This window comes from Oncorhynchus masou, chromosome 18, assembly GCF_036934945.1.
Source record: "Oncorhynchus masou masou isolate Uvic2021 chromosome 18, UVic_Omas_1.1, whole genome shotgun sequence".
Taxonomy (NCBI): Eukaryota; Metazoa; Chordata; class Actinopteri; order Salmoniformes; family Salmonidae; genus Oncorhynchus; species Oncorhynchus masou.
Window position 1 is genome coordinate 4,705,986 of NC_088229.1, and position 27,738 is coordinate 4,733,723.

A 27,738-nucleotide genomic window follows, 5' to 3' on the forward strand; every position below is an offset into this window, starting at 1 on the left:
AATCCCTCTCCTCTCCCTGCCCAGGTTTAAGTTTAAGTTCAGGTTTAGGGTTTAATCCTCTCTCTTCTCCCTGTCCAGGCTTAGGTTTAGGTTTAGGGTTAATCCTCTCTCTCCCTGTCCATGCTTAGGTTTAGGTTTAGGGGTTAATCCTCTCTATTCTCCCTGTCCAGGTTTAAGTTTAGGTTAAGGGTTAGGGTTAAACCTCTCACCTCTCCCTGACCAGGTTTAAGTTTAAGTTCAGGTTTAGGGTTTAATCCTCTCTACTCACCCTGCCCAGGTTTAAGTTTAGGTTTAGGGTTAATCATCTCTCTTCTCCCTGTCCAGGTTTAAGTTTAGGTTTAGGGTTAATTCTCTCTCTTCTCCCTGTCCAGGTTTAAGTTTAGGTTTAGGGTTAATCCTCTCTCTTCTCCCTGTCCAGGTTTAAGTTTAGGTTTAGGTTTAGGATTTAATCCTCTCTCCTCTCCCTGCCCAGGTTTAAGTTCAAGTTTAGTTTTAGGGTTAATCCTCTCTCTTCTCCCTGTCCAGGTTTAAATTTAGGTTTAGGTTTAGGGTTTAATCCTCTCTCTTTTCCCTGCCCAGGTTTAAGTTTAAGTTTAGGTTTAGGGTTAATCCTCTCTCTTCTCCCTGTCCAGGTTTAAGTTTAGGTTAAGGTTTAGGGTTAATCCTCTCTCCTCTCCCTGCCCAGGTTTAAGTTTAAGTTCAGGTTTAGGGTTTAATCCTCTCTCCTCTCCCTGCCCAGGTTTAAGTTTAGGTTTAGGGTTAATCCTCTCTCTTCTCCCTGTCCAGGTTTAAGTTTAGTTTTAGGGTTAATCCTCTCTCCTCTCCCTGCCCAGGTTTAAGTTTAAGTTTAGGTTTAGGGTTAATCCTCTCTCTTCTCCCTGTCCAGGTTTAAGTTTAGGTTTAGGGGTTAATCCTCTCTCTTCTCCCTGTCCAGGATTAAGTTTAGGTTTAGGGTTAATCCTCTCTCTTCTCCCTGTCCAGGATTAAGTTTAGGTTTAGGGTTAATCCTCTCTCTTCTCCCTGTCCAGGTTTAAGTTTAGGTTTAGGGTTAATCCTCTCTCTTCTCCCTGTCCAGGATTAAGTTTAGGTTTAGGGTTAATCCTCTCTCTTCTCCCTGTCCAGGTTTAAGTTTAGGTTTAGGGTTAATCCTCTCTCTTCTCCCTGTCCAGGTTTAAGTTTAGGTTTAGGCTTAGGGTTTAATCCTCTCTCCTCTCCCTGTCCAGATTGAAGTTTAGGTTTAGGTTTAGGGTTTAATCCTCTCTCCTCTCCCTGTCCAGGTTTAAGTTTAGGTTTAGGGTTAATCCTCTCTCTTCTCCCTGTCCAGGTTTAAGTTTAGGTTTAGGCTTAGGGTTTAATCCTCTCCCCTCTCCCTGTCCAGATTTAGGTTTAGGTTTAGGGTTTAATCCTCTCTCTTCTCCCTGTCCAGATTTAAGTTTAGGTTTAGGCTTAGGGTTAATCCTCTCTCTTCTCCCTGTCTTGGTTTAAGTTTAGGTTTAGGCTTAGGGTTAATCCCCTCTCTTCTCCCTGCCCAGGTTTAAGTTTAGGTTTAGGTTTAGGGTTTAATCCTCTCTCTTCTCCCTGCCCAGGTTTAAGTTTAGGTTTAGGTTTAGGGTTTAATCCTCTCTCTCTCCCTGTCCAGATTTAAGTTTAGGTTTAGGCTTAGGGTTTAATCCTCTCTCTTCTCCCTGTCCAGATTTAAGTTTAGGTTTAGGCTTAGGGTTTAATCCTCTCTCTTCTCCCTGTCCAGATTTAAGTTTAGGTTTAGGCTTAGGGTTGAATTTTCTCTCCTCTCCCTGCCCAGGTTTAAGTTTAGGTTTAGGCTTAGGGTTTAATCCTCTCTCCTCTCCCTGTCCAGATTTAAGTTTAGGTTTAGGCTTAGGGTTTAATCCTCTCTCTTCTCCCTGTCCAGGTTTAAGATTAGTTAATCCTCTTGACTCTCTCCTCTCTCTTCTCCCTGTCCAGGTTTAAGTTTAGTTAATCCTCTCTGACTCTCTCCTCTCTCCTCTCCCTGTCCAGGCTTAGGTTTAGGTTTAGGGTTAATCCTTTCTCCTCTCCCTGTCCAGGCTTAGGTTTAGGTTTAGGGGTTAATCCTCTCTATTCTCCCTGTCCAGGTTTAAGTTTAGTTTCAGGGTTAATCCTCTCTCCTCTCCCTGTCCAGGTTTAAGTTTAGGTTTAGGGTTAATCCCTCTCCTCTCCCTGCCCAGGTTTAAGTTTAAGTTCAGGTTTAGGGTTTAATCCTCTCTCTTCTCCCTGTCCAGGCTTAGGTTTAGGTTTAGGGTTAATCCTCTCTCTCCCTGTCCATGCTTAGGTTTAGGTTTAGGGTTAATCCTCTCTATTCTCCCTGTCCAGGTTTAAGTTTAGGTTAAGGTTTAGGGTTAATCCTCTCTCCTCCCCCTGCCCAGGTTTAAGTTTAAGTTCAGGTTTAGGGTTTAATCCTCTCTCCTCTCCCTGCCCAGGTTTAAGTTTAGGTTTAGGGTTAATCCTCTCTCTTCTCCCTGTCCAGGTTTAAGTTTAGGTTTAGGGTTAATTCTCTCTCTTCTCCCTGTCCAGGTTTAAGTTTAGGTTTAGGGTTAATCCTCTCTCTTCTCCCTGTCCAGGTTTAAGTTTAGGTTTAGGTTTAGGATTTAATCCTCTCTCCTCTCCCTGCCCAGGTTTAAGTTCAAGTTTAGTTTTAGGGTTAATCCTCTCTCTTCTCCCTGTCCAGGTTTAAATTTAGGTTTAGGTTTAGGGTTTAATCCTCTCTCTTTTCCCTGCCCAGGTTTAAGTTTAAGTTTAGGTTTAAGGTTAATCCTCTCTCTTCTCCCTGTCCAGGTTTAAGTTTAGGTTAAGGTTTAGGGTTAATCCTCTCTCCTCTCCCTGCCCAGGTTTAAGTTTAAGTTCAGGTTTAGGGTTTAATCCTCTCTCCTCGCCCTGCCCAGGTTTAAGTTTAGGTTTAGGGTTAATCCTCTCTTGTTCTCCCTGTCCAGGTTTAAGTTTAGTTTTAGGGTTAATCCTCTCTCCTCTCCCTGCCCAGGTTTAAGTTTAAGTTTAGGTTTAGGGTTAATCCTTGGACTTAATTCTCCCTGTCCAGGTTTAAGTTTAGGTTTAGGGTTAATCCTTCTCTTCTCCCTGTCCAGGATTAAGTTTAGGTTTAGGGTTAATCCTCTTTTGTCTCCACTGTCCTGCATCCCTGTCCAGGATTAAGTTTAGGTTTAGGGTTAATCCTCTCTCTTCTCCTGTCCAGGTTTAAGTTTAGGTTTAGGGTTAATCCTCTTATTCTCCCTGTCCAGGATTAAGTTTAGGTTTAGGGTTAATCCTCTATCTTCTCCCTGTCCAGGTTTAAGTTTAGGTTTAGGGTTTATCCTCTCTCTTCTCCCTGTCCAGGTTTAAGTTTAGGTTTAGGCTTATTGGGTTTAATCCTCTCTCCTCTCCTGTCCAGATTTAAGTTTAGGTTTAGGTTTAGGGTTTAATCCTTCTTCTCCCTGTCCAGGTTTAAGTTTAGGTTTAGGGTTAATCCTCTCTCTTCTCCCTGTCCAGGTTTAAGTTTAGGTTTAGGCTTAGGGTTTAATCCTCTCCCTATCCCTGTCCAGATTTAGGTTTAGGTTTAGGGTTAATCCTCTTCTTCTCCCTGTCCAGATTTAAGTTTAGGTTTAGGCTTAGGGTTAATCCTCTCTCTTCTCCCTGTCTTGGTTTAAGTTTAGGTTTAGGCTTAGGGTTAATCCCCTTCTTCTCCCTGCCCAGGTTTAAGTTTAGGTTTAGGTTTAGGGTTTAATCCTCTTATTCTCCTGCCCAGGTTTAAGTTTAGGTTTAGGTTTAGGGTTTAATCCTCTCTCCTCTCCCTGTCCAGATTTAAGTTTAGGTTTAGGCTTAGGGTTTGATCCTTCTCTTCTCCCTGTCCAGATTTAAGTTTAGGTTTAGGCTTAGGGTTTAATCCTCTCTCTTATCCCTGTCCAGATTTAAGTTTAGGTTTAGGCTTAGGGTTTAATCCTCTCTCTCTCCCTGTCCAGATTTAAGTTTGACATTAGGCTTATGGGTTTAATCCTCTCTCCTCTCCCTGTCCAGGTTTAAGTTTAGGTTTAGGCTTACTTTAATCCTCTCTCCTCTCCCTGTCCAGGTTTAAGTTTAGTTTTAGGTTTAGGGTTTAATCCTATGTACTGACTCCTCTCCTGTCCAGGTTTAAGTTTAGGTTTAGGTTTAGGGTTAATCATCTCTCCTCTCCCTGACCAGGTTTAAGTTCAAGTTTAGACTTTAGGGTTAATCCTCTTATTCTCCCTGTCCAGGTTTAAGTTTAGTTTCAGGGTTAATCCTGACTCTCCTCTCCCTGCCCAGGTTTAAGTTTAGGTTTAGGTTTAGGGTTTAATCCTCTGACTTATGTCCCTGCCCAGGTTTAAGTTTAAGTTTAGGCTTAGGGTTTAATCCTCTGACTCCTCTCCCTGTCCAGGTTTAAGTTTAGGTTTAGGGTTAGGGTTTATGGACTTATGGACTCTCCCTGTCCAGGTTTAAGTTTAGGTTTAGGCTTAGGGTTTAATCCTCTCTCCTCTCCCTGTCCAGGTTTAAGTTTAGGTTTAGGCTTATGGTTTAATCCTCTCTCCTCTCCCTGTCCAGGTTTAAGTTTAGGTTTATGGACTTAGGGTTTAATCCTATGTACTCCTCTCCCTGCCCAGTTGTGTGGTAGATGAGTTGGACTTCTCAGGGATGGATCTCGACGCCCTCCCATTTAGCCCTCAGGAAGTTCCAGGCCCAGATTAAAGTCCAGGGGGAGGCCCAGAAGGTGGAGAGTCTGATCGATGGCTTTCAGGTGAGAATTATGTTAAAGGACAACAACAACAACAACAACAACAACAGAGGAAGTGTGGTTATGGCCTATATACCATGTGTATCTCCTGTTCTTAAGCAATACAGCCTCGATACAATCCTAGCTCTGATATATTGGTGATATACCACAAACCCACAAGGTGCCTTATTGCTATTATAAACTGGTTACCAACCTAATTAGACCAGTAAACATATATTGTTTTGTCATACCCATAGAATCCGGTCTGATATACCACATGCTTTCAGCCAATCAGCAACCAGGAAGATCGAACCCCGGTTTGTCAGAGCCCAGAAATTGGAGGATTCTGATGGATGTTTCAGATACTTGGACTTAATTACTTTTTGTGCTGGTTTTTTATGTACTTTCTATACTGACGAATGGACATACTTATATACTAGGGGACATACACTCCTCAAAACAAAACTTGACTATTTTGTACTGGACTTTTTAATGCCTCGGCTGCAGTTTTTGCACCAGGACCTGCATCCTTCTCTACCGATTGATGGATTTATTGTGCTGATTTATGGATTTATTGTGCTGATTTATGGGTTTATTGTGCTGATTTATGGATTTATTGTGCTGATTTATGGATTTATTGTGCTGATTTATGGATTTATTGTGTTGATTTATGGATTTATTGTGCTGATTTATGGATTTATTGTGCTGATTTATGGACTTCTATTTGCTGATTTATGGATTTATGTGCTGATTTATGGATTTATTGTGCTGATTTATGGATTTATTGTGCTGATTTATGGACTTCTATTTGCTGATTTATGGATTTACTGTGCTGATTTATGGATTTATTGTGCTGATTTATGGATTTATTGTGCTGATTTATGGATTTATTGTGCTGATTTATGGACTTCTATTTGCTGATTTATGGATTTATTGTGCTGATTTATGGATTTATTGTGCTGATTATGGATTTATTGTGCTGATTTATGGATTTATTGTGCTGAGTTATGGATTTATTGTGCTGATTTATGGATTTATTGTGCTGATTTATGGATTTATTGTGCTGATTTAGGATATATTGTGCTGATTTATGGATTTATTTGCTGATTTATGGACTTATATTTGCTGATTTATGGATTTATTGTGCTGATTTATGGACTTATTGTGGTGATTTATGGACTTATTGTGCTGATTTATGGACTTATTGTGCTAATTTATGGATTTATTGTGCAGATTTATGGATTTATTGTGCTGATTTATGGATTTATTTGCTGATTTATGGATTTAGTGCAGATTTATGGATTTATTGTGCTGATTTATGGACTTATTGTGCTGATTTATGGACTTCTCTTTGCTGATTTATGGATTTATTGTGCTGATTTATGGATTTATTGTGCTGATTTATGGATTTATTGTGCTGATTTATGGACTTCTATTTGCTGATTTATGGATTTATTGTGCTGATTTATGCAGTTATTGTGCTGATGGACTTATGACTTATGTACTGACTTATGGACTTGATTTATGGACTTATGTACTGACTTATGGACTTATGTACAATGACTTATGGACTTATGTACTGATTTATGGACTTATGGACTTATGGACTGACTTATGGACTTATGTACTGACTTATGGACTTATGTACTGACTTATGGAATGGGTGTCCACTGAACTATGGACTTATATACTGACTTATGTATTGACTTATGGACTTATGTGCTGACTTATGGACTTATGGACTTATGGACTTATGTGCTGACTTATGGACTTATGTATCATGACTTATGGACCTCAATGGACTTATGTGTTGACCCCATGTAATGACTTATGGACTTATGCTGACATATTCACTTATGGAAACTGACTTATTCAATTAGAAAACAGACTTATATTATGTAGCTGACTTATGGATTATGTAAACTGACTTATGGACTTATGGACTTATGTGCTGACTTATGTAAACTGACTTATGGACTTATGTGCTGACTTATGGACTTATGGACTGACTTATGGACTTATGTAATGACTTATGGACTTATGGACTGACTTATGGACTTAAAACAGTCCAATTTCTATGTTATACTGTATTGACATTTTATTTTGGATATACAGGACTTATATCTCCAGCCCTATTCTGTCTCTACCTCGCCCCTATTTCAATCTCAAACTCCATGTCTTCTCCCCCCCCATCCAGTCAGCGGTATTCAATAGAAAACCCAATATTCATCCGAAAACAGTTCCAGAACCCTGAAAACACCATCTTCATCCTGGCCTTCAATATCATCCTCCTCAACACAGACATGTATTCTCCCAACGCCAATTCAAAGAAAAAGCTGGAGGATTTCATCAAAAAGCCTCAGAGGTGAGGCCAATATTCAATGGGATGGATGTTTAGGTTGTTTCTCTACATATTCAATGAAAACAGCCATGTTTGTTTTTTTAAACAGTTCATTATTCAAAACAAAACTCGTTTTTTTAATAAACTACATTTATTTATCTCCATTTCAATGTCTCTCTCTATCTGTTTTTATCTCCGTTATCTCCATTCCTCTTTATCTCTCCCAATATTTTTTCTCAACTTTCCCCTGTGGATATTAATGTTTCCTCAGGAGTGGATAATGGCCAATATTCATTCAAAACAGCCCTATTCAATTGAAATCAGCCAATATTCAGTAGAAAACAGTATTCAGCTAAAACAGCCAATATTCAGTGAAAACAGTCTCAATATTCAGGCTGTGGAAACAGCCCATATTCAATAGAAAACAGCCCATATTCTGCTTAAAACAGTATTAATGTCTACAGTCATATTCAATTGAAAACAGCCAATACACTAAACACCAAATGTATGTGGACACCTGCTTGTCAAACTTCACCTTCCAAAATCATGGGCATTAATATGGAGTTGCTGCTATAACAGCCTCTACTCTTCTGGGAAGGTTTTCCACTAGATGTTGGAACATTGCTGCGGGTTCTGCTGCCATTCAGCCACAAGAGCATTGGTGAGGTCAGAGCTGATGTTAGGTGATAAGGACTGTGCTCCATTTCATCCCAAAGCTGTTCGATGGGGTTGATGTCAGGGCATTGTGCAGGTTCTGTCAAGTTCTTCCACACCGTTCTCGACAAACCATTTCTGTATGGACCTTTGTGCATTGTCATGCTGAAACAGTCTGTCAGTCTTCTCCAAAATCTGTTGACAGTTCTGTCTGCACAGAATCATCTAGAATATCATTGTATGCTGTAGTGTTAAGTTTCCCTTCACTAGAACTAGGGTTCTGTCTGAACCATGAAAAACAGCCCCAGACCATTATTCTGTCCTCCACCAAACTTCTGCAGTTGGCACTATGCATTGTCTGGCAGGTTCTTCTCCTGGCATCCGGTTCTGTCTGCCAGATTTGTCTGTCAGGTTCTGTCTGTCAGATGGTGTCTGCGTGATTCTGTCTCCAAAGAGGTTCTGTCTGCCAGGTCCAATGTCTGCCAGGTTCTGTCTGTCACTGTCTCCAGGTTCTGTCTGTCGGTTCTGTCTGTCAGGTTCTGTCTGATGGTGATCTTAGGTTTGTCTGTCAGGTTCTGTCTGCCAGGTTCCCATTATTTCATCAAGCTCTGCTTCTGAGGTTCTGTCTGTCAGGTTCTGTCTGTCAGGTTCTGTCTCTGAATACTAGTTCTTGCGCTGCCACACCGCAGATTGCGTTGATTCAGCAGAGGTGCCTGACCCTAACAAAGCCAGTAGGAAACTGGAGTCCACAGATGATTTGTTCTTCCTTCAACACTCTGCTCGTGGTAAGACTTCTGCTTGTGTGCTCTGGGAGTGTTATGTCTGTACCATAAGACCATTCTGTCCTGACAATGTTTGTCTATATAGACTCATGTGCATGTCCTGGGAGTTTTGTTCTAAACATCTGTCAACAACTGGTGTGGCTGTTATGTATGTACCAAATCTACTCATTTGTCCTGGGGTGTTATTTTGTATATATCACCTGTATATCCTAGTGTTTATACTGTACCATATAGATCACCTGTGTGCCCTCTCAATGATCATGCTGTCGATCCCCACACCCCTCAATGATCATGCTGCTGATCCATATAGACTCACCTCAATGATCATGCTGTTATCCCTGTACCATAATAGACTCATGCTGTGTGTCCTCACACCCCCTAATGATCTGCCATATGACCCCACACCCTCAATGATCCTGGGAGTGTTATGTCTGTATTCAATAGAAAACAGCCCATATTCAATAGAAAACATGTCAATATTCAATAGAAAACAGCCAATATTCAATGGGAAACAGCCCATATTCAATAGAAAACAGCCCATATTCAATGGGAAACATGTCCCATATTCAATCACCTGTGTGTCCAATATTCAATAGCAAACAGACTCAATATTCAATAGCAAACAGCCCATATTCAATAGAAAACAGCCCATATTCAATGGGAACAGCCAATATTCAATAGAAAACACCTATTCAATAGAAAACAGCCAATATTCAGTAGAAAACAGCTCACATAATCGATCTGATATACAGTATGTAAACTTTGAATCTGCTGTGTGCCCTGAGAGTGTTATGTCTGTACCATATTCTGTCTCACCTGTTCTGTCTGTCAGGTTCTGTCTGTCCAGGTTCTGTCTGCCTGTTCTGTCTGTCAGGTTCTGTCTGTACCATATAGACTCACCTTCTGTCTGTCAGGTTCTGTCTGTACCAGGTTCTGTCTATCAGGTTCTGTCTATCAGGTTCTGTCTGTCAGGTTCTGTCTGTCAGGTTCTGTCTCTGAATACTAATAATAATTTGTGTGTGGTGCTCTCGCTGCCACACCGCAGATTATGTGTTGCTGTCAGCTTTACGAGGTGCCTGACCCTAACACCTGAGGACTGGAGTCCTGGGAGTGTCTTCCTCTTCAACATATAGACTCACCTGTGTGCCCTGGGAGTGTTATGTAAGACTCACCTGTGTGTCTGTACCATATAGACTCACCTGTGTGTCCTGGGAGTGTTATGTCTGTACCATATAGACTCACCTGTGTGCCCTGGGAGTGTTATGTCTGTACCATATAGACTCACCTGTGTGTCCTGGGAGTGTTATGTCTGTACCATATAGACTCACCTGTGTGTCTGGGAGTGTTATGTCTGTACCATATAGACTCACCTGTGTGTCCTGGGAGTGTTATGTCCTGTGTTATGTCCCATATAGACTCACCTGTGTGCTCTGGGAGTGTTATGTCTGTACCATATAGACTCACCTGTGTGCTCTGGGAGCGTTATGTCTGTACCATATAGACTCACCTGTGTGTCCTGGGAGTGTTATGTCTGTACCATATAGACTCACCTGTGTGTCCTGGGAGTGTTATGTCTGTACCATGTTGACTCACCTGTGTGTCCTGGGAGTGTTATGTCTGTACCATATAGACTCACCTGTGTGTCCTGGGAGTGTTATGTCTGTACCATATAGACTCACCTGTGTGCCCTGGGAGTGTTATGTCTGTACCATATAGACTCACCTGTGTGTCCTGGGAGTGTTATGTCTGTACCATATAGACTCACCTGTGTGTCCTGGGAGTGTTATGTCTGTACCATATAGACTCACCTGTGTGCCCTGGGAGTGTTATGTCTGTACCATATAGACTCACCTGTGTGCCCTGGGAGTGTTATGTCTGTACCATATAGACTCACCTGTGTGCTCTGGGAGTGTTATGTCTGTACCATATAGACTCACCTGTGTGCCCTGGGAGTGTTATGTCTGTACCATATAGACTTACACCTGTGTGTCCTGGGAGTGTTATGTCTGTACCATATAGACTCACCTGTGTGTCCTGGGAGTGTTATGTCTGTACCATATAGACTCACCTGTGTGTCCTGGGAGTGTTATGTCTGTACCATATAGACTCACCTGTGTGCCCTGGGAGTGTTATGTCTGTACCATATAGACTCACCTGTGTGTCCTGGGAGTGTTATGTCTGTACCATATAGACTCACCTGTGTGTCCTGGGAGTGTTATGTCTGTACCATATAGACTCACCTGTGTGCTCTGGGAGTGTTATGTCTGTACCATATAGACTCACCAGTGTGTCCTGGGAGTGTTATGTCTGTACCATATAGACTCACCTGTGTGTCCCTGGGAGTGTTATGTCTGTACCATATAGACTCACCTGTGTGCCCTGGGAGTGTTATGTCTGTACCATATAGACTCACCTGTGTGTCCTGGGAGTGTTATGTCTGTACCATATAGACTCACCTGTGTGTCCTGGGAGTGTTATGTCTGTACCATATAGACTCACCTGTGTGTCCTGGGAGTGTTATGTCTGTACCATATAGACTCACCTGTGTGCCCTGGGAGTGTTATGTCTGTACCATATAGACTCACCTGTGTGTCCTGGGAGTGTTATGTCTGTACCATATAGACTCACCTGTGTGCCCTGGGAGTGTTATGTCTGTACCATGTAGACTCACCTGTGTGTCCTGGGAGTGTTATGTCTGTACCATATTGACTCACCTGTGTGTCCTGGGAGTGTTATGTCTGTACCATATAGACTCACCTGTGTGTCCTGGGAGTGTTATGTCTGTACCATGTAGACTCACCTGTGTGTCCTGGGAGTGTTATGTCTGTACCATATAGACTCACCTGTGTGTCCTGGGAGTGTTATGTCTGTACCATATAGACTCACCTGTGTGTCCTGGGAGTGTTATGTCTGTACCATGTTGACTCACCTGTGTGTCCTGGGAGTGTTATGTCTGTACCATATAGACTCACCTGTGTGTCCCTGGGAGTGTTATGTCTGTACCATATAGACTCACCTGTGTGTCCTGGGAGTGTTATGTCTGTACCATATAGACTCACCTGTGTGTCCTGGGAGTGTTATGTCTGTACCATATTGACTCACCTGTGTGCCCTGGGAGTGTTATGTCTGTACCATGTAGACTCACCTGTGTGTCCTGGGAGTGTTATGTCTGTACCATATAGACTCACCTGTGTGTCCTGGGAGTGTTATGTCTGTACCATATAGACTCACCTGTGTGTCCTTGGGAGTGTTATGTCTGTACCATATAGACTCACCTGTGTGCTCTGGGAGTGTTATGTCTGTACCATATAGACTCACCTGTGTGTCCTGGGAGTGTTATGTCTGTACCATATAGACTCACCTGTGTGTCCTGGGAGTGTTATGTCTGTACCATATAGACTCACCTGTGTGTCCTGGGAGTGTTATGTCTGTACCATATAGACTCACCTGTGTGTCCTGGGAGTGTTATGTCTGTACCATATAGACTCACCTGTGTGCTCTGGGAGTGTTATGTCTGTACTATATAGACTCACCTGTGTGTCCTGGGAGTGTTATGTCTGTACCATGTTGACTCACCTGTGTGCCCTGGGAGTGTTATGTCTGTACCATATAGACTCACCTGTGTGTCCTGGGAGTGTTATGTCTGTACCATATAGACTCACCTGTGTGCTCTGGGAGTGTTATGTCTGTACCATGTTGACTCACCTGTGTGTCCTGGGAGTGTTATGTCTGTACCATATAGACTCACCTGTGTGCCCTGGGAGTGTTATGTCTGTACCATGTACATTTACATTTACATTTAAGTCATTTGTAGACTCACCTGTGTGCCCTGGGAGTGTTATGTCTGTACCATATAGACTCACCTGTGTGCCCTGCGAGCGTTATGTCTGTACCATGTAGACTCACCTGCCTGTTCAGAGTTTTTCTTTACGGCTCTACAATACAAACTCACCTTTTTATATCTAAACACTACAGATCTGAGTCATATACATACCAAACATGTTCTGTTCGCCTGAGTTAGCTAAAACAATGGTCTGAGAACCGGCCTGGAATAGTATTGGAATATACCTGGAATATACCTGAAATAGTCCTGGAATAGTCCTGGAATATACCTGAAATAGTCCTGGAATAGTCCTGGAATATACCTGAAATAGTCCTGGAATAGTCCTGGAATAGTCCTGGAATATACCTGAAATAGTCCTGGAATAGTCCTGGAATATACCTGGAATAGTCCTGGAATATACCTGGAATGTACCTGGAATAGCCCTGGAATATACCTGGAATAGTCCTGGAATATACCTGGAATAGTCCTGGACTATACCTGGAATAGTCCTGGAATATACCTGGAATAGTCCTGGAATATACCTGGAATAGTCCTGGAATAGTCCTGGAATTTACCTGGAATATACCTGGAATATACCTGGAATAGTCCTGGAATATACCTGGAATATACCTGGAATAGTCCTGGAATATACCTGGAATATACCTGGAACAGTCCTAGTGTAGACCTGGTGTAGACCTGGAATAGTCCTGGAATAGACCTGGAATAGACCTGGAATAGACCTGGAACAGTCCTGGAATAGTCCTGGAATAGTCCTGGAATATACCTGGAATATACCTGGAACAGTCCTAGTGTAGACCTGGAATATACCTGGAATAGTCCTGGAATATACCTGGAATATACCTGGAATATACCTGGAACAGTCCTAGTGTAGACCTGGAATATACCTGGAATATACCTGGAATAGTCCTGGAACATACCTGGAATAGTCCTGGACTATACCTGCAATAGTCCTGGAATATACCTGGAACCTGGAATATAACTGGAAATAACTGGAATAGTCCTGGAATATACCTGGAATAGTCCTGGATCATACCTGGAATATACCTGGAATAGTCCTGGAATATACCAATAGACCTGTTATACCTGGAATAGTCCTGGAATATACCTGGAATAGTCCTGGAATATACCTGGAATATACCTGGAACAGTCCTAGTGTAGACCTGGAATATACCTGGAATATACCTGGAATAGTCCTGGAATATACCTGGAATAGTCCTGGACTATACCTGCAATAGTCCTGGAATATACCTGGAATAGTCCTGGAATATACCTGGAATATACCTGGAATAGTCCTGGAATATACCTGGAATATACCTGGACCAGTCCTGGAATAGACCTGGAACAGTCCTGGAATATACCAGGAATAGTCCTGGAATATAACAGGAATAGTCCTGGAATAGTCCTGGAATAGAACTGGAATAGTCTCGTAATAGTACCAGAGTCATCACAAAAGCCCATATATCAAGCACAGTGTTTCCACGGTCACGCCCTATGGCATATTTCAAGCACAGTGTTTCCACTGTCGCGCCCAATGGCCTATATGAAAGCACAGTGTTTCCACGGTCACGCCCTCTGGCCTATATCAAAGCACAGTGTTTCCACGGTCAAGCCCTCTGGACTATATCAAAGCACAGTGTTTCCACGGTCACGCCCTCTGGCCTATATCAAAGCACAGTGTTTCTACGGTCACGCCCTCTGGCCTATATCAAAGCACAGTGTTTCTACGGTCACTCCCTCTGGCCTATATCAAAGCACAGTGTTTCTATGGTCACGCCCTCTGGCCTATATCAAAGCACAGTGTTTCCACGGTCACGCCCTCTGGCCTATATCAAAGCACAGTGTTTCTACGGTCACGCCCTCTGGCCTATATCAAAGCACAGTGTTTCTACGGTCACTCCCTCTGGCCTATATCAAAGCACAGTGTTTCTACGGTCACGCCCTCTGGCCTATATCAAAGCACAGTGTTTCTATGGTCACGCCCTCTGGCCTATATCAAAGCACAGTGTTTCCACGGTCACGCCCTCTGGCCTATATCAAAGCACAGTGTTTCCACGGTCACGCCCTCTGGCCTATATCAAGCACAGTGTTTCCACGGTCACCCCCTCTGGCCTATATCAGAGCACAGTGTTTCTACGGTCACGCCCTCTGGTCTGCAGAGTACAGTGTTTCCACGGTCACGCCCTCTGGCCTATATCAAGCGCAGTGTTTCTACGGTCACGCCCTCTGGTCTATATCAAGCACAGTGTTTCCACGGTCATGCCCTCTGGCCTATATCAAGCACAGTGTTTCTACGGTCACGCCCTCTGGCCTATATCAAAGCACAGTGTTTCTACGGTCAAGCCCTCTGGTCTGCAGAGCACAGTGTTTCCACAGTCACGCCCTCTGGCCTATATCAAAGCACAGTGTTTCTACGGTCACGCCCTCTGGCCTATATCAAAGCACAGTGTTTCTACGGTCACGCCCTCTGGCCTATATCAAGCACAGTGTTTCCACGGTCACGCCCTCTGGTCTGCAGAGCACAGTGTTTCCACGGTCACGCCCTCTGGCCTATATCAAAGCACAGTGTTTCTACGGTCACGCCCTCTGGCCTATATCAAAGCACAGTGTTTCTACGGTCACTCCCTCTGGCCTATATCAAGCGCAGTGTTTCCACGGTCACGCCCTCTGGCCTATATCAAAGCACAGTGTTTCCACGGTCATGCCCTCTGGCCTATATCAAGCACAGTGTTTCCACGGTCATGCCCTCTGGCCTATATCAAGCACAGTGTTTCTACGGTCACGCCCTCTGGTCTGCAGAGCACAGTGTTTCCACGGTCACTCCCTCTGGCCTATATCAAAGCACAGTGTTTCCACGGTCACGCCCTCTGGCCTATATCAAAGCACAGTGTTTCTACGGTCAAGCCCTCTGGCCTATATCAAAGCACAGTGTTTCTACGGTCAAGCCCTCTGGCCTATATCAAAGCACAGTGTTTCTACGTTCACGCCCTCTGGCCTATATCAAAGCACAGTGTTTCTACGGTCAAGCCCTCTGGCCTATATCAAAGCACAGTGTTTCTACGGTCAAGCCCTCTGGCCTATATCAAAGCACAGTGTTTCTACGGTCAAGCCCTCTGGCCTATATCAAAGCACAGTGTTTCTACGGTCAAGCCCTCTGGCCTATATCAGGGCACAGTTTTTCCACGGTAACGCCCTCTGGTCTGCAGAGCACAGTGTTTCCACGGTCACGCCCTCTGGCCTATATCAAGCACAGTGTTTCTACGGTCACGCCCTCTGGTCTGCAGAGCACAGTGTTTCCACGGTCACTCCCTCTGGCCTATATCAAAGCACAGTGTTTCTACGGTCACGCCCTCTGGCCTATATCAAAGCACAGTGTTTCTACGGTCACGCCCTCTGGCCTATATCAAGCACAGTGTTTCCACGGTCACGCCCTCTGGTCTGCAGAGCACAGTGTTTCCACGGTCACGCCCTCTGGCCTATATCAAAGCACAGTGTTTCTACGGTCACTCCCTCTGGCCTATATCAAGCGCAGTGTTTCCACGGTCACGCCCTCTGGCCTATATCAAAGCACAGTGTTTCCACGGTCACGCCCTCTGGCCTATATCAAGCACAGTGTTTCCACGGTCACGCCCTCTGGCCTATATCAAGCACAGTGTTTCTACGGTCACGCCCTCTGGTCTGCAGAGCACAGTGTTTCCACGGTCACTCCCTCTGGCCTATATCAAAGCACAGTGTTTCCACGGTCACGCCCTCTGGCCTATATCAAAGCACAGTGTTTCTACGGTCAAGCCCTCTGGCCTATATCAAAGCACAGTGTTTCTACGGTCAAGCCCTCTGGCCTATATCAAAGCACAGTGTTTCTACGGTCACGCCCTCTGGCCTATATCAAAGCACAGTGTTTCTACGGTCAAGCCCTCTGGCCTATATCAAAGCACAGTGTTTCTACGGTCAAGCCCTCTGGCCTATATCAAAGCACAGTGTTTCTACGGTCAAGCCCTCTGGCCTATATCAAAGCACAGTGTTTCTACGGTCAAGCCCTCTGGCCTATATCAGGGCACAGTGTTTCCACGGTAACGCCCTCTGGTCTGCAGAGCACAGTGTTTCCACGGTCACGCCCTCTGGCCTATATCAAGCACAGTGTTTCCACGGTCAAGCCTTCTGGCCTATATCAAAGCACAGTGTTTCCACGGTCACGCCCTCTGGCCTATATCAAAGCACAGTGTTTCCACGGTCACGCCCTCTGGCCTATATCAAGCACAGTGTTTCCACGGTCACGCCCTCTGGTCTGCAGAGTACAGTGTTTCTACGGTCACGCCCTCTGGCCTATATCAAGCACAGTGTTTTTACGGTCACGCCCTCTGGCCTATATCAAAGCACAGTGTTTCCACGGTCACGCCCTCTGGCCTATATCAAAGCACAGTGTTTCTACGGTCACGCCCTCTGGCATATATCAAAGCACAGTGTTTCTACGGTCACGCCCTCTGGCATATATCAAAGCACAGTGTTTCCACGGTCACGCCCTCTGGCCTATATGAAAGCACAGTGTTTCTACGGTCACGCCCTCTGGCCTATATCAAAGCACAGTGTTTCCACGGTCACGCCCTCTGGCATATATCAAAGCACAGTGTTTCTACGGTCACTCCCTCTGGTCTATATCAAGCACAGTGTTTCCACGGTCACACCCGCTGGCCTATATCAAAGCACAGTGTTTCTACGGTCAAGCCCTCTGGCCTATATCAACGCACAGTGTTTCTACGGTCAAGCCCTCTGGCCTATATCAAGCACAGTGTTTCCACGGTCACGCCCTCTGGTCTATATCAAAGCACAGTGTTTCTACGGTCACGCCCTCTGGCCTATATCAAGCACAGTGTTTCCACGGTCACGCCCTCTGGCCTATATCAAAGCACAGTGTTTCTATGGTCACGCCCTCTGGCCTATATCAAAGCACAGTGTTTCTACGGTCAAGCCCTCTGGCCTATATCATGCACAGTGTTTCCACGGTCACGCCCTCTGGCCTATATCAAGCACAGTGTTTCCACGGTCACGCCCTCTGGTCTGCAGAGTACAGTGTTTCCACGGTCACGCCCTCTGGCCTATATCAAAGCACAGTGTTTCCACGGTCACGCCCTCTGGCCTATATCAAAGCACAGTGTTTCCACGGTCACGCCCTCTGGCCTATATCAAAGCACAGTGTTTCCACGGTCACACCCTCGGGCCTATATCAAGCACAGTGTTTCCACGTTCACGCCCTCTGGCCTATATCAAGCGCAGTGTTTCTACGGTCACGCCCTCTGGTCTATATCAAGCACAGTGTTTCCACGGTCACGCCCTCTGGCCTATATCAAAGCACAGTGTTTCCACGGTCACGCCCTCTGGTCTGCAGAGCACAGTGTTTCCACGGTCACGCTCTCTGGTCTGCAGAGTACAGTGTTTCTACGGTCACGCCCTCTGGCCTATATCAAGCATAGTGTTTTTACGGTCACGCCCTCTGGCCTATATCAAAGCACAGTGTTTCCACGGTCACGCCCTCTGGCCTATATCAAAGCACAATTTTTCCACGGTCACGCCCTCTGGCCTATATCAAAGCACAGTGTTTCCACGGTCACGACCTCTGGCCTATATCAAGCACAGTGTTTCTATGGTCACGCCCTCTGGCCTATATCAAGCACAGTGTTTCCACGGTCACGCCCTCTGGTCTGCAGAGCACATCAGAATGGACGAGCAGGTAAACAAAAAGAGACGTGTCCATCCCTCTTCTACCCTGCAGGTAACCAAGATCTTCCAGAAGAAGAAGACCTCTGTGACATACAGCTTCAGACAGTCTTTTCCCCTGGTCGAGATGCAGGTCCACATGTTCCAGAACCAGCGTAAGTATCCGTGTGTTTGTGTGTGTGTGTGTGTGTGTGTGTGACGGGTTGAGATGCACGTCCACATGTTCCAATACCTCATCCTGATTCTCCACTTCTCCCTCCCTCCCTCCCTCCCTCCTACCTACCTACCTACCTACCTACCTACCTACCTACCTACCTACCTACCTACCTACCTCCTACCTCCCTCCCTCCCTCCCTCCCTCCCTCCCTCCCTCCCTACCTACCTACCTCACCTACCTCCCTACCTCCCTCCCTCCCTCCCTCCCTCCCTCCCCTCCCTACCTCCCTACCTACCTACCTCCCTACCTCCCTCCCCCTCCCTCCCTCCCTCCCTCCCTCCCCTCCCTCCCTACCTCCCTCCCTCCCTCCCTCCTACCTCCCTACAGTACCTACCTACCTACAGTACCTACCTACCTCCCTACCTCCTACCCACCCTCCTCCCTACAGTCTCATCTGACCTACAGTACCTTTTTCCTACCTCCCTACCTCCCTCCCTCCCTCCCTCCATCTGACCAGAGTACCTTTTTCCTACCTCCCTCCCTCCCTCCCTACCTCCCTCCCTCCCTACCTACCTACCTACCTACCTACCTACCTACCTACCTACCTACCTACCTCCCTCCCTACCTACCTACCTACCTACCTACCTACCTACCTACCTCCCTACCTCCCTCCCTCTCTCCCTACCTGCCTACCTACCTACCTACCTATCCATCTATCCATCCATCCATGGGGCTTTATTGGAATGGGAAACATATGCTAACATGGCCAAAGCAAGTGAAGTAGATAATATACAAAAGTGAAATAAGCAATAAAAATGAACAGTAAACATTACACTCACATAATCTATCTATAAATACATCAGAGTATACATTAGTTGATCAGATCACAATAGAGGAGGTCATTCCTGTTCAATGATGTGAAAGTGAGACAATTGCAATTGTCCTAAGTCCCACTTTGTGGCACCTTACCACACAAGAGTAGTGATCAGGTTTAGGGTTTAGTGAATGATTTGTCCCAAATACAAGTTTAAATATTTAGGACTAACATATTCTTTGTCACTTATTCTGAAACTAAATGCAGCTCTTTGTTAAGTGGTGCAGTTATTTCAGTCGCTGTTGTAGCTGATCTGTATAGTGTTGAGTCATCTGCATACATAGACACACTGGCTTTACTCAAATGGCATGTCGTTAGTAAAGGTTGCCTAAACAGCTACCCTGGGGAATTCCTGATTTTACCTGGATTTTGTTGGAGAGGCTTCCATTAAAGAACACCGTCTGTGTTCTGTTAGACAGGTAACTCTTTATCCACAATATAGCAGGGGGTGTAAAGCCATAACACATACGTTTTTCCAGCAGCAGACTATGATCGATAATGTCAAAAGCTGGCATGTCGTTAGTAAAGATTGAAAAAAGTAATGGGCCTAAACAGCTACCCTGGGGAATTCCCGATTTTACCTGGATTTTGTTGGAGAGGCTTCCATTAAAGAACACCGTCTGTGTTCTGTTAGACAGGTAACTCTTTATCCACAATATAGCAGGGGGTGTAAAGCCATAACACATACGTTTTTCCAGCAGCAGACTATGATCGATAATGTCAAAAGCTGTACAGTATGTCTCCTCTCTCCCCTGTAGACTATCCCCACGGTATCCGTCTGACGTCAGCCAATCCTGGCGGGGAGAGGAAGGTTCTGATTGTATTAAATGCTCCAAGTCAGCAGGACAGAACACGCTTCACCTCCGACCTGAGAGAGAGCATCACTGAGGTGACAGAGATGGAGAAATACAGGGTGGAGTGTGAGTAGAACTATACTATACTATACTATACTTAACCAATAAGGCCCGAGGAGGTGTGGTAAATCGGCCAATATACCACATCTAAGGGCTGTTTGTTTTTTGTTTTTTTACGCAACGCAGAGTATTGGCCGCATCCCACAAACCCCCTAGGAGCCTTATTGCTGTTATAAACTGGTTACCAACGTAATTAGAGCAGTAAAAATGAAAGGTTTTGTCATACCCGTGGTATACGGTCTGATATGCCATGGCTTTCAGCCAATCAGAATTCAGGGCACAAATCACCAAGTTTATAATATACTAAAAGAGACTGAGGTGCAGGAGATGGAGAAAACATGCTACGATACTAGATAGACCTCATTGTTCCATTGGGGAAAACTAAGGGATAGTTTAATATACAAATATTGTGATAAGTAATCCCTTCACACTCTTATTCTCGACTGACTCCTTTCACGATTGTCTCTTCTCTCTCTCTCTTTCTCTGTCGCGCTCTTCCTCACACTCGTCTCTCTTTCCCTATTTCTCTCCTCCCCCTCTACAGCGGAGTTGGAGAAGCAGAAAGGGGTTGTGAGACCTGTTGTGGGCGGGGCTGGCGGTGGTGGTCTGGGCAGTGGCTTGAAGGGCGAGGTGGTGAATGGCACTCTGGGTAGACCCAGTCTGGATGACAGCTATGCTTCCGCAGACGGACTCAAACGTACCGCGCTCAGCTCATCACTGAGAGACCTATCAGACACAGGTACACTGATTTGACCTCATCCATTGGACAGACACACTGTTCAGTCATATTTATACAGTCACTGAGACAACCTTATGAGATGCTTTTCAGAAACTTTCAATTACTCATTTATTTTAACTCTGGTCTAGACATATACAGTGGCTTGCGAAAGTATTCACCCCCTTTGGCATTTTTCCTATTGTCTTTTTTTGGGGGGGGGTTTGTATCATTTCATTTACACAACAGGCCTACTTTGAAGATGAAAATATGTTTTATTGTGAAACAAATGAGCATTAAGACAAAAAAAACAGAAAACTTGAGTTTGCATAATTATTCCCCCCCCCCCCAGAGTCAATACTTTGTAGAGCCACCACTCTATAAGCTTGGCACATCTAGCCACTGGGATTTTTGGCCATTCGTCAAGGCAAAACTGATTCATTTCCTTCAAGTTGGATGGGTTCCGCTGGTGTACAGCAGTCTCTAAGTCATACCACAGATTCTCAATTGGATTGAGGTTTGCGCTTTGACTAGGCCATTCCAAGACATTTAAATGTTTCCCCTTAATAAACCACTCAAGTGTTGCTTTAGCAGTATGCTTAGGGTCATTGTCCTGCCGGAAGGTGAACCTCCGTCCCAGTCTCAAATCTCTGGAAGACTGAGACAGGTTTCTCTCTATTTAGCGCCATCAATCATTCCTTCAATTCTGACCAGTTTCCCTGCCGATGAAAAACATCCCCACAGCGTGATGCTGCCACCACCATGCTTCACTTTTATGGACGGGGTTCTCGGGGGGATGAGAGGTGTTGGGTTTGTGCCAGACATAGCGTTTTCCTTGATGGCCAAAAAGCTCAATTTTAGTCTCATCTGACCAGAGTACCTTCTTCCATATGTTTGGGGCGTCTCCCACATGCCTTTTGGTGAACACCAAACGTGTTTGCTTATTTTTTTCTAGAAGGAATGGCTTTTTTTCTGGCCACTTTCCGTAAAGCTCAGCTCTGTGGAGTGTACAGCTTAAAGTGGTCCTATGGACACATACTCCATTCTCCGCTGTGGAACTTTGCAGCTCCTTCATGGTCGTCTTTTGTCTCTTTGTTGCCTCTCTGATTAATGCCTACCTTGCCTGGTCCATGAGTTTTGGTAGGCGGCCCTCTCTTGACAGGTTTGTTGTGGTGACATATTCTTTCCATTTTTAAAATAATGGATTTAATGGTGCTCCGTGGGATGTTCAAAGTTTGGGATATTTTTTTTAAACCCAACCCTGATCTGTACTTCTCCACAACTTTGTCCCTGACCTGTTTAGAGAGCTCCTTGGTGTTCCTGGTGCTGCTTGCTTGGTGGTGCCCATTGCTTAATGGTGTTGCAGATTCTGGGGCCTTTCAGAACAGGTGTATATATACTGAGATCATGTGACAGATCATGTGACACACAGGTGGACTTTATTTAACTAATTATGTAATTGGTTGTACCAGATTTATTTCACCAGATCTTATTTTTATTTATACAGTTGAAGTCGGAAGTTTACACTTAGGTTGGAGACATTAAAACTAGTTTTTCAACAACTCCACAAATTTCTTGTTAACAAACTATAGTTTTGGCAAGTCGGTTAGGACATCTACTTCATGCATGATGCAAGTAATTTTTTCAACAATTGTTTACAGACAGATTATTTCACTTATAATTCACTCTATCACAATTCCAGTGGGTCAGACGTTTACATACACTAAGTTGACTGTGCCTTTAAACAGCTTGAAAAAAAAAAAAAATCCAGAAAATTATGTCATGGCTTTAGAAGCTTCTGATTGGCTAATTGACATCATTTGCGTCAATTGGAGGTGGACCTGTGGATGTATTTCAAGGCCTACCTTCAAAATCAGTGCCTCTTTGCTTGACATCATGGAAAATCAAAAGAAATCAGCCAAGACCTCAGAAAAACAATTGCAAGTCTGGTTCATCCTTGGAAGACATTTCTAAACACCTGAAACAATAGTACAGATATAAACACCATGCGAACACGCAGCCGTCATACCGCTCAGGACAGAGACGCGTTCTGTCTCCTAGAGATCATGTACTTCGGTGCAAAAAGTGCAAATCAATTCCTAAACAACATCAAAGGACCTTGTGAAGATGCTGAAGGAAACAGGTACAAAAGTGTCTATATCCACAGTAAAACGAGTCCGATATCGACATAGCCTGAGCAAGGAAGAAGCCACTGCTCCAAAATCGCCATAAAAAGCCAGACTACGGTTTGCAACTGCACATGGGGACAAAGATCATACTTTTTGGAGAAATGTCCTCTGGTCTGATGAAACAAAAATATAACTGTTTGGCCATAATGACCATCATTATGTTTGGAGGAAAAAGGGGGAGGCTTGCAAGCCGGAGAATACCATCCCAACCATGAAGCACGGGGGTGGCAACATCATGTTGTGGGGGTGCTTTGCTGCAGGAGGGACAGGTGCACTTCACAAAATAGATGGCATCATGAGGCAGGAAAATTATGTGGATATATTGAAGCCACTTCTCAACACATCAGTCAGGAAGTTAAAGCTTGGTCGCAAATGTGTCTTCCAAATGAACAATGATCCCAAGCATACTTCCAAAGTTGTGGCAAGGCCTGCTGTGCTGTGAGGGTTAATTATAGAACAGATCGTGATCAGGGCGAGAGCGCGAGAGAGAGACAGAGAGAGAGAGACAGAGAGAGAGACAGAGAGAGAGACAGAGAGAGAGAGAGAGAGAGACAGAGAGAGAGAGAGACAGATACAGTTAGAGACAGAGAGAGAGACAGACAGAGAGAGAGACAGACAGACACAGAGAGAGAGACAGAGAGAGAGAGAGAGAGAGAGAGACAGAGAGAGAGAGAGAGAGAGAGACAGACAGACAGAGACAGATAGAGAGAGACAGAGAGAGAGACAAAGAGAGACAGAGAGAGAGAGAGAGAGAGACAGAGAGAGAGAGAGAGAGAGAGAGAGAGAGAGAGAGAGAGAGAGAGAGAGAGAGAACGGGATGCTAAGGAGCTGTTTACTGTGTGGTGCTTTGTCTCTACCTGCTGTCCAACAGAAGTACTGTAGTTTAGAGAGAAATAGTTCCCTCTGATATAGAAACAACACGGCCCTAGCCAGCCGGCTACAGCAATACATGACTTTTCTTATTCCTTGCTGGGTGCAGGGAAGCGGGGCCGCCGAAACAGTGTTGGCTCCTTGGACAGCACAATGGAAGTAAGTCTGGTATAGACGGGGAAGGGGGACGGACGGATGGCTCTCATATCCCCCTTCCCCAAACTATAGTCTACTTCATTAAATGGCATGACGCTTCTGGATGTTTCTCAATACCCTGCATGGTACTATTCATTACTGGTTGATATCGTTGTGGATTGAAATGACCAAACATGCATGTGAGTGCCTCTCCAGTTGCTGGTAGGATTGCACTAAAATAGAATTCCAATAAACTCACAGTTTTGGTGATGCTACTCTGAAAATGTAGTGTACCAATCTACCAATTACCTCATGCTGGAAGAAGTAAAGCCTCCTTTAACGATTCACTTAACTAAAGTTAATATCTAAATTTGAAATGTTATAGACCACAAAATTCAAGAACAGATGACTCTATAATCAGAATGTGTAATGTGGCCTATTAATTAAACACTATGTTTCAAGTGAGAATTAGGCAGATGTAATGCAGAAAATGAAAGGAATTCTTGCCTCCTTCACGCATACTTAATTTTACTGTTGCAAAAACAATAGTGTGCAATTCCAGTAGTTAGCTACACCACTACATGGTAAAACAGTAGTGTGTAGTTCCAGTAGTTAGCTACACCGCTACATGGTAAAACAGTAGTGTGTAGTTCCAGTAGTTAGCTACACCGCTACATGGTAAAACAGTAGTGTGTAGTTCCAGTAGTTAGCTACACCGCTACATGGTAAAACAGTAGTTATGTAACTCCAGTAGTTAGCTACACCGCTACATGGTAAAACAGTAGTGTGTAGCTCCAGTAGTTAGCTACACCGCTACATGGTAAAACAGTAGTTATGTAGCCCCAGTAGTTAGCTACACCGCTACATGGTAAAACAGTAGTGTGTAGTTCCAGTAGTTAGCTACACCACAACATGGTAAAACAGTAGTGTGTAGTACCAGTAGTTAGCTACATGGTAAAACAGTAGTGCGGAGTTCCAGTAGTTAGCTACACCGCTACATGGTAAAACAGTAGTGTTTAGCTCCAGTAGTTAGCTACACCGCTACATGGTAAAACAGTAGTTATGTAGCTCCAGTAGTTAGCTACACCGCTACATGGTAAAACAGTAGTGTGTAGTTCCAGTAGTTAGCTACACCGCTACATGGTAAAACAGTAGTGTGTAGTTCCAGTAGTTAGCTACACCGCTACATGGTAAAACAGTAGTGTGTAGTTCCAGTAGTTAGCTACACCGCTACATGGTAAAACAGTAGTGTGGAGTTCCAGTAGTTAGCTACACCCCTACATGTTAAAACAGTAGTGTGTAGCTCAAGTAGTTAGCTACAACGCTACATGGCTAATCCCTGCCTTGATTTGAATTTAGTTCAACGACTACCAAGCTACTGCAAAATGGAGTTAAATTACACATTGAACTATTTGTTGTTCACTACTCCCCAACACTGTAAACTCATTGATGTAAAGTGGTCTGTTTCTATGTTTCCTAACAGGCTGTGCATGGAGCATGTTATGATAATTGCATGTGGATTTTGTTATTTAACAGGCGTCGTCAGTGTCTGTATGTGTGTGATCTATCCACATAATGATCAAGTACAAACAGTACTTTACTGACTCTCCTATCTTCTCTCTCCTCGTCTCCTCTCCTCTTCTTCCTCTTCTCTGTCTCATCTCTCGTCTCCTCTCCTCTCTCTCCCCCCCCTCCATTTCCTCCTCTCCACTCTCCCTTTCCCCTCTGTCTCCTCTTCTTCCTCTTCTCTGTATCATCTCTCCTCTCCTCTCCCTCCTCCCCCTGTCTCTTCCTATTTTCTCTCCCTCTTCCCCTCTGTCTCCTCTCTCTTCCTCCCTCCTCCCCCTGTCTCTTCCTATTTTCTCTCCCTCTTCCCCTCTGTCTCCTCTCTCTTCCTCCCTCATCCCCTCTGTCTTCTCCTCTCCTTTCTCCCCCTTCCCCTCTGTCTCCTCTCCCCTCTGTCTCCTCCTCTCCTCTCCCCCACTTCCCCCCTGGATCCTCTTTCCCCTCTCCTCCTCCCTCTGCCTCTCTCCTCCTCCCTCTTCCCCTCCTCTGTTTTCAGGGTTCCATCATTAGCAGTCCCAGGCCTCATCAGCGCCCCCACATGGCTGGAGGTGTAATGCCACCCGGCAGCTATGACATCCAAGACTACCGGCCTCACCGCCCCATCCTGAGCCCCGGAATGGGGGTGGGGGGTGGGCCGGGGCTAAATCACAATACCGCTACTGGGACGACGGCACTGGGTCCCAGCAGCGGAGACCGAGGGGGGACGGGAGCCCTGGTGAGCGGGTCTGGAGGGGGAGGGGGCAGTGGAGGCTCCTTCCTGGGTTCCCTGTTCGGGAGCAAGCGCGCCAGCACCAAGCCCCCTGGTCCACTCCCCCCTCTCCTCCCACCTGGGCTGCCACACTACCCTGCACCTGTCCCCCGCCCACCACTGGCGGCCCGCCCCCACACTCCCCCTCCTCCCTCACCCACTCCGACATAGGAGGACCCTCCAAAATCCAGGCCCTGCACGCCCAATATTGCTACAACAGTACCGCAGGGCAGCAGCCTCCTCCGCCCTACCACCACCATCACCGCTACCATGCCCAGGCAGGGCCCGCTCCCAGCCAGCCCTCCTCCACCGCCCAGGGGGCCCCTGGGCCTCATATCCTCCACAGGGGCCCCATGGTAGGGGTCCCCAAGAGGCCGGACCCCGGTCCCGCTCCCTCCCACCCCCAGCTCCAACAGCTGTCCCAGGTTCAGCTGGCCCAGCTGCAGCAGCATGGTGTACAGTGTGTACAGGGCCCCGGTCCTGTTCCCTCCCAGGGTCACGGAGGGTGCTATACCAACATGGGGGTTACTATGGGGGTAGGCTGCCCCACTCCACCCCTTTCACCTCACCCACCACGCTCCCCGGGGCCCGCACCCCTTACCCTCTACCACACATACTCCACACACAGTCGGGGAAGAGGAGGAGGAGGCGCCAAGCTCCCTCTTACTCTCTCACACTCGCAACCCCACCCTCACGCCCACACCCACGCCCCTCATCGTACCGCTCTTACCCACAACCACAGCCCCCATCCCGGCCTGTCCCTCAGCCCCCACCCCGGCCTGTCCCTCAGCCCCCATCCCGCTCAACACCCCAAGCACCAGACTCACTTCATCTTCGCTGCCCCGCCGCCCCTGACCCCCGTCGCCCGGCACATCCCCCAGGCCGCCGCCCACGGCCAATACCACCCTCAATACCCCCCGCTCTCCTCCATACCACCTCCCCCTTCACACTCCCCTTTACCCCCCCCTTCCTCCCCCAATACCCCACTTACCCCTATCTCCCCTTACACCCACCCCCTCCAGCACCAGGGAGGGCAGCAGGGGTCTGGCGGGGGCAACAGCAGCACGGGGTCGGGCAGCACCACCAGCTCCAAGTCCAAGCCTATCAACCGCATCAGCACGGTGGTGTGAGTGTCAGGAGACGCAACAACCCTCCCAGACACCAGGGGGCACCGCTCGTCAGACTGAGGTCGACAGACCAGGACAACTACAGGTTTAAGAGTGGCCACGCCCAGATCATCCAATATGGCCGCCGGCGCTCTGGGAGAGGCAGGAGGCGGTACTTGCTCAGGCTGTGTTACTTCCACCTCCGGTTCCCTCACAGATTCACATTCAGGTAGAGAGGAAGACATGAATGTCAGCTGCAGGATAATAAACTTCTTAACTGTTTGACCGAGAGGAAATTCCCCCTCTTTGGGCCGTCACAGGCAGGGCTACACCACCACGAGACCATGAGCCTCATGTCTTCTACACTTACACACTGAAGAG

At 45.8% G+C, this 27,738-nt stretch overlaps 1 protein-coding gene across 1 annotated transcript in view; it reads left to right on the plus strand.

Moving 5' to 3' along the window:
• Window positions 1-26,438, plus strand: part of LOC135504324 (uncharacterized) — a 96,104-nt gene extending 69,666 nt beyond the window's left edge. The window contains 9 exon segments of the mRNA XM_064922776.1: window positions 4,644-4,710; window positions 6,955-7,118; window positions 14,890-16,047; window positions 16,425-18,096; window positions 18,139-18,238; window positions 19,873-20,034; window positions 20,573-20,767; window positions 23,912-23,961; window positions 26,000-26,438. Of these exon segments, the coding sequence (XP_064778848.1) occupies window positions 4,644-4,710; window positions 6,955-7,118; window positions 14,890-16,047; window positions 16,425-18,096; window positions 18,139-18,238; window positions 19,873-20,034; window positions 20,573-20,767; window positions 23,912-23,961; window positions 26,000-26,422 (3,991 nt within the window). The 3' untranslated portion in view covers window positions 26,423-26,438.
• The last annotated feature ends 1,300 nt before the right edge of the window (window positions 26,439-27,738 follow it).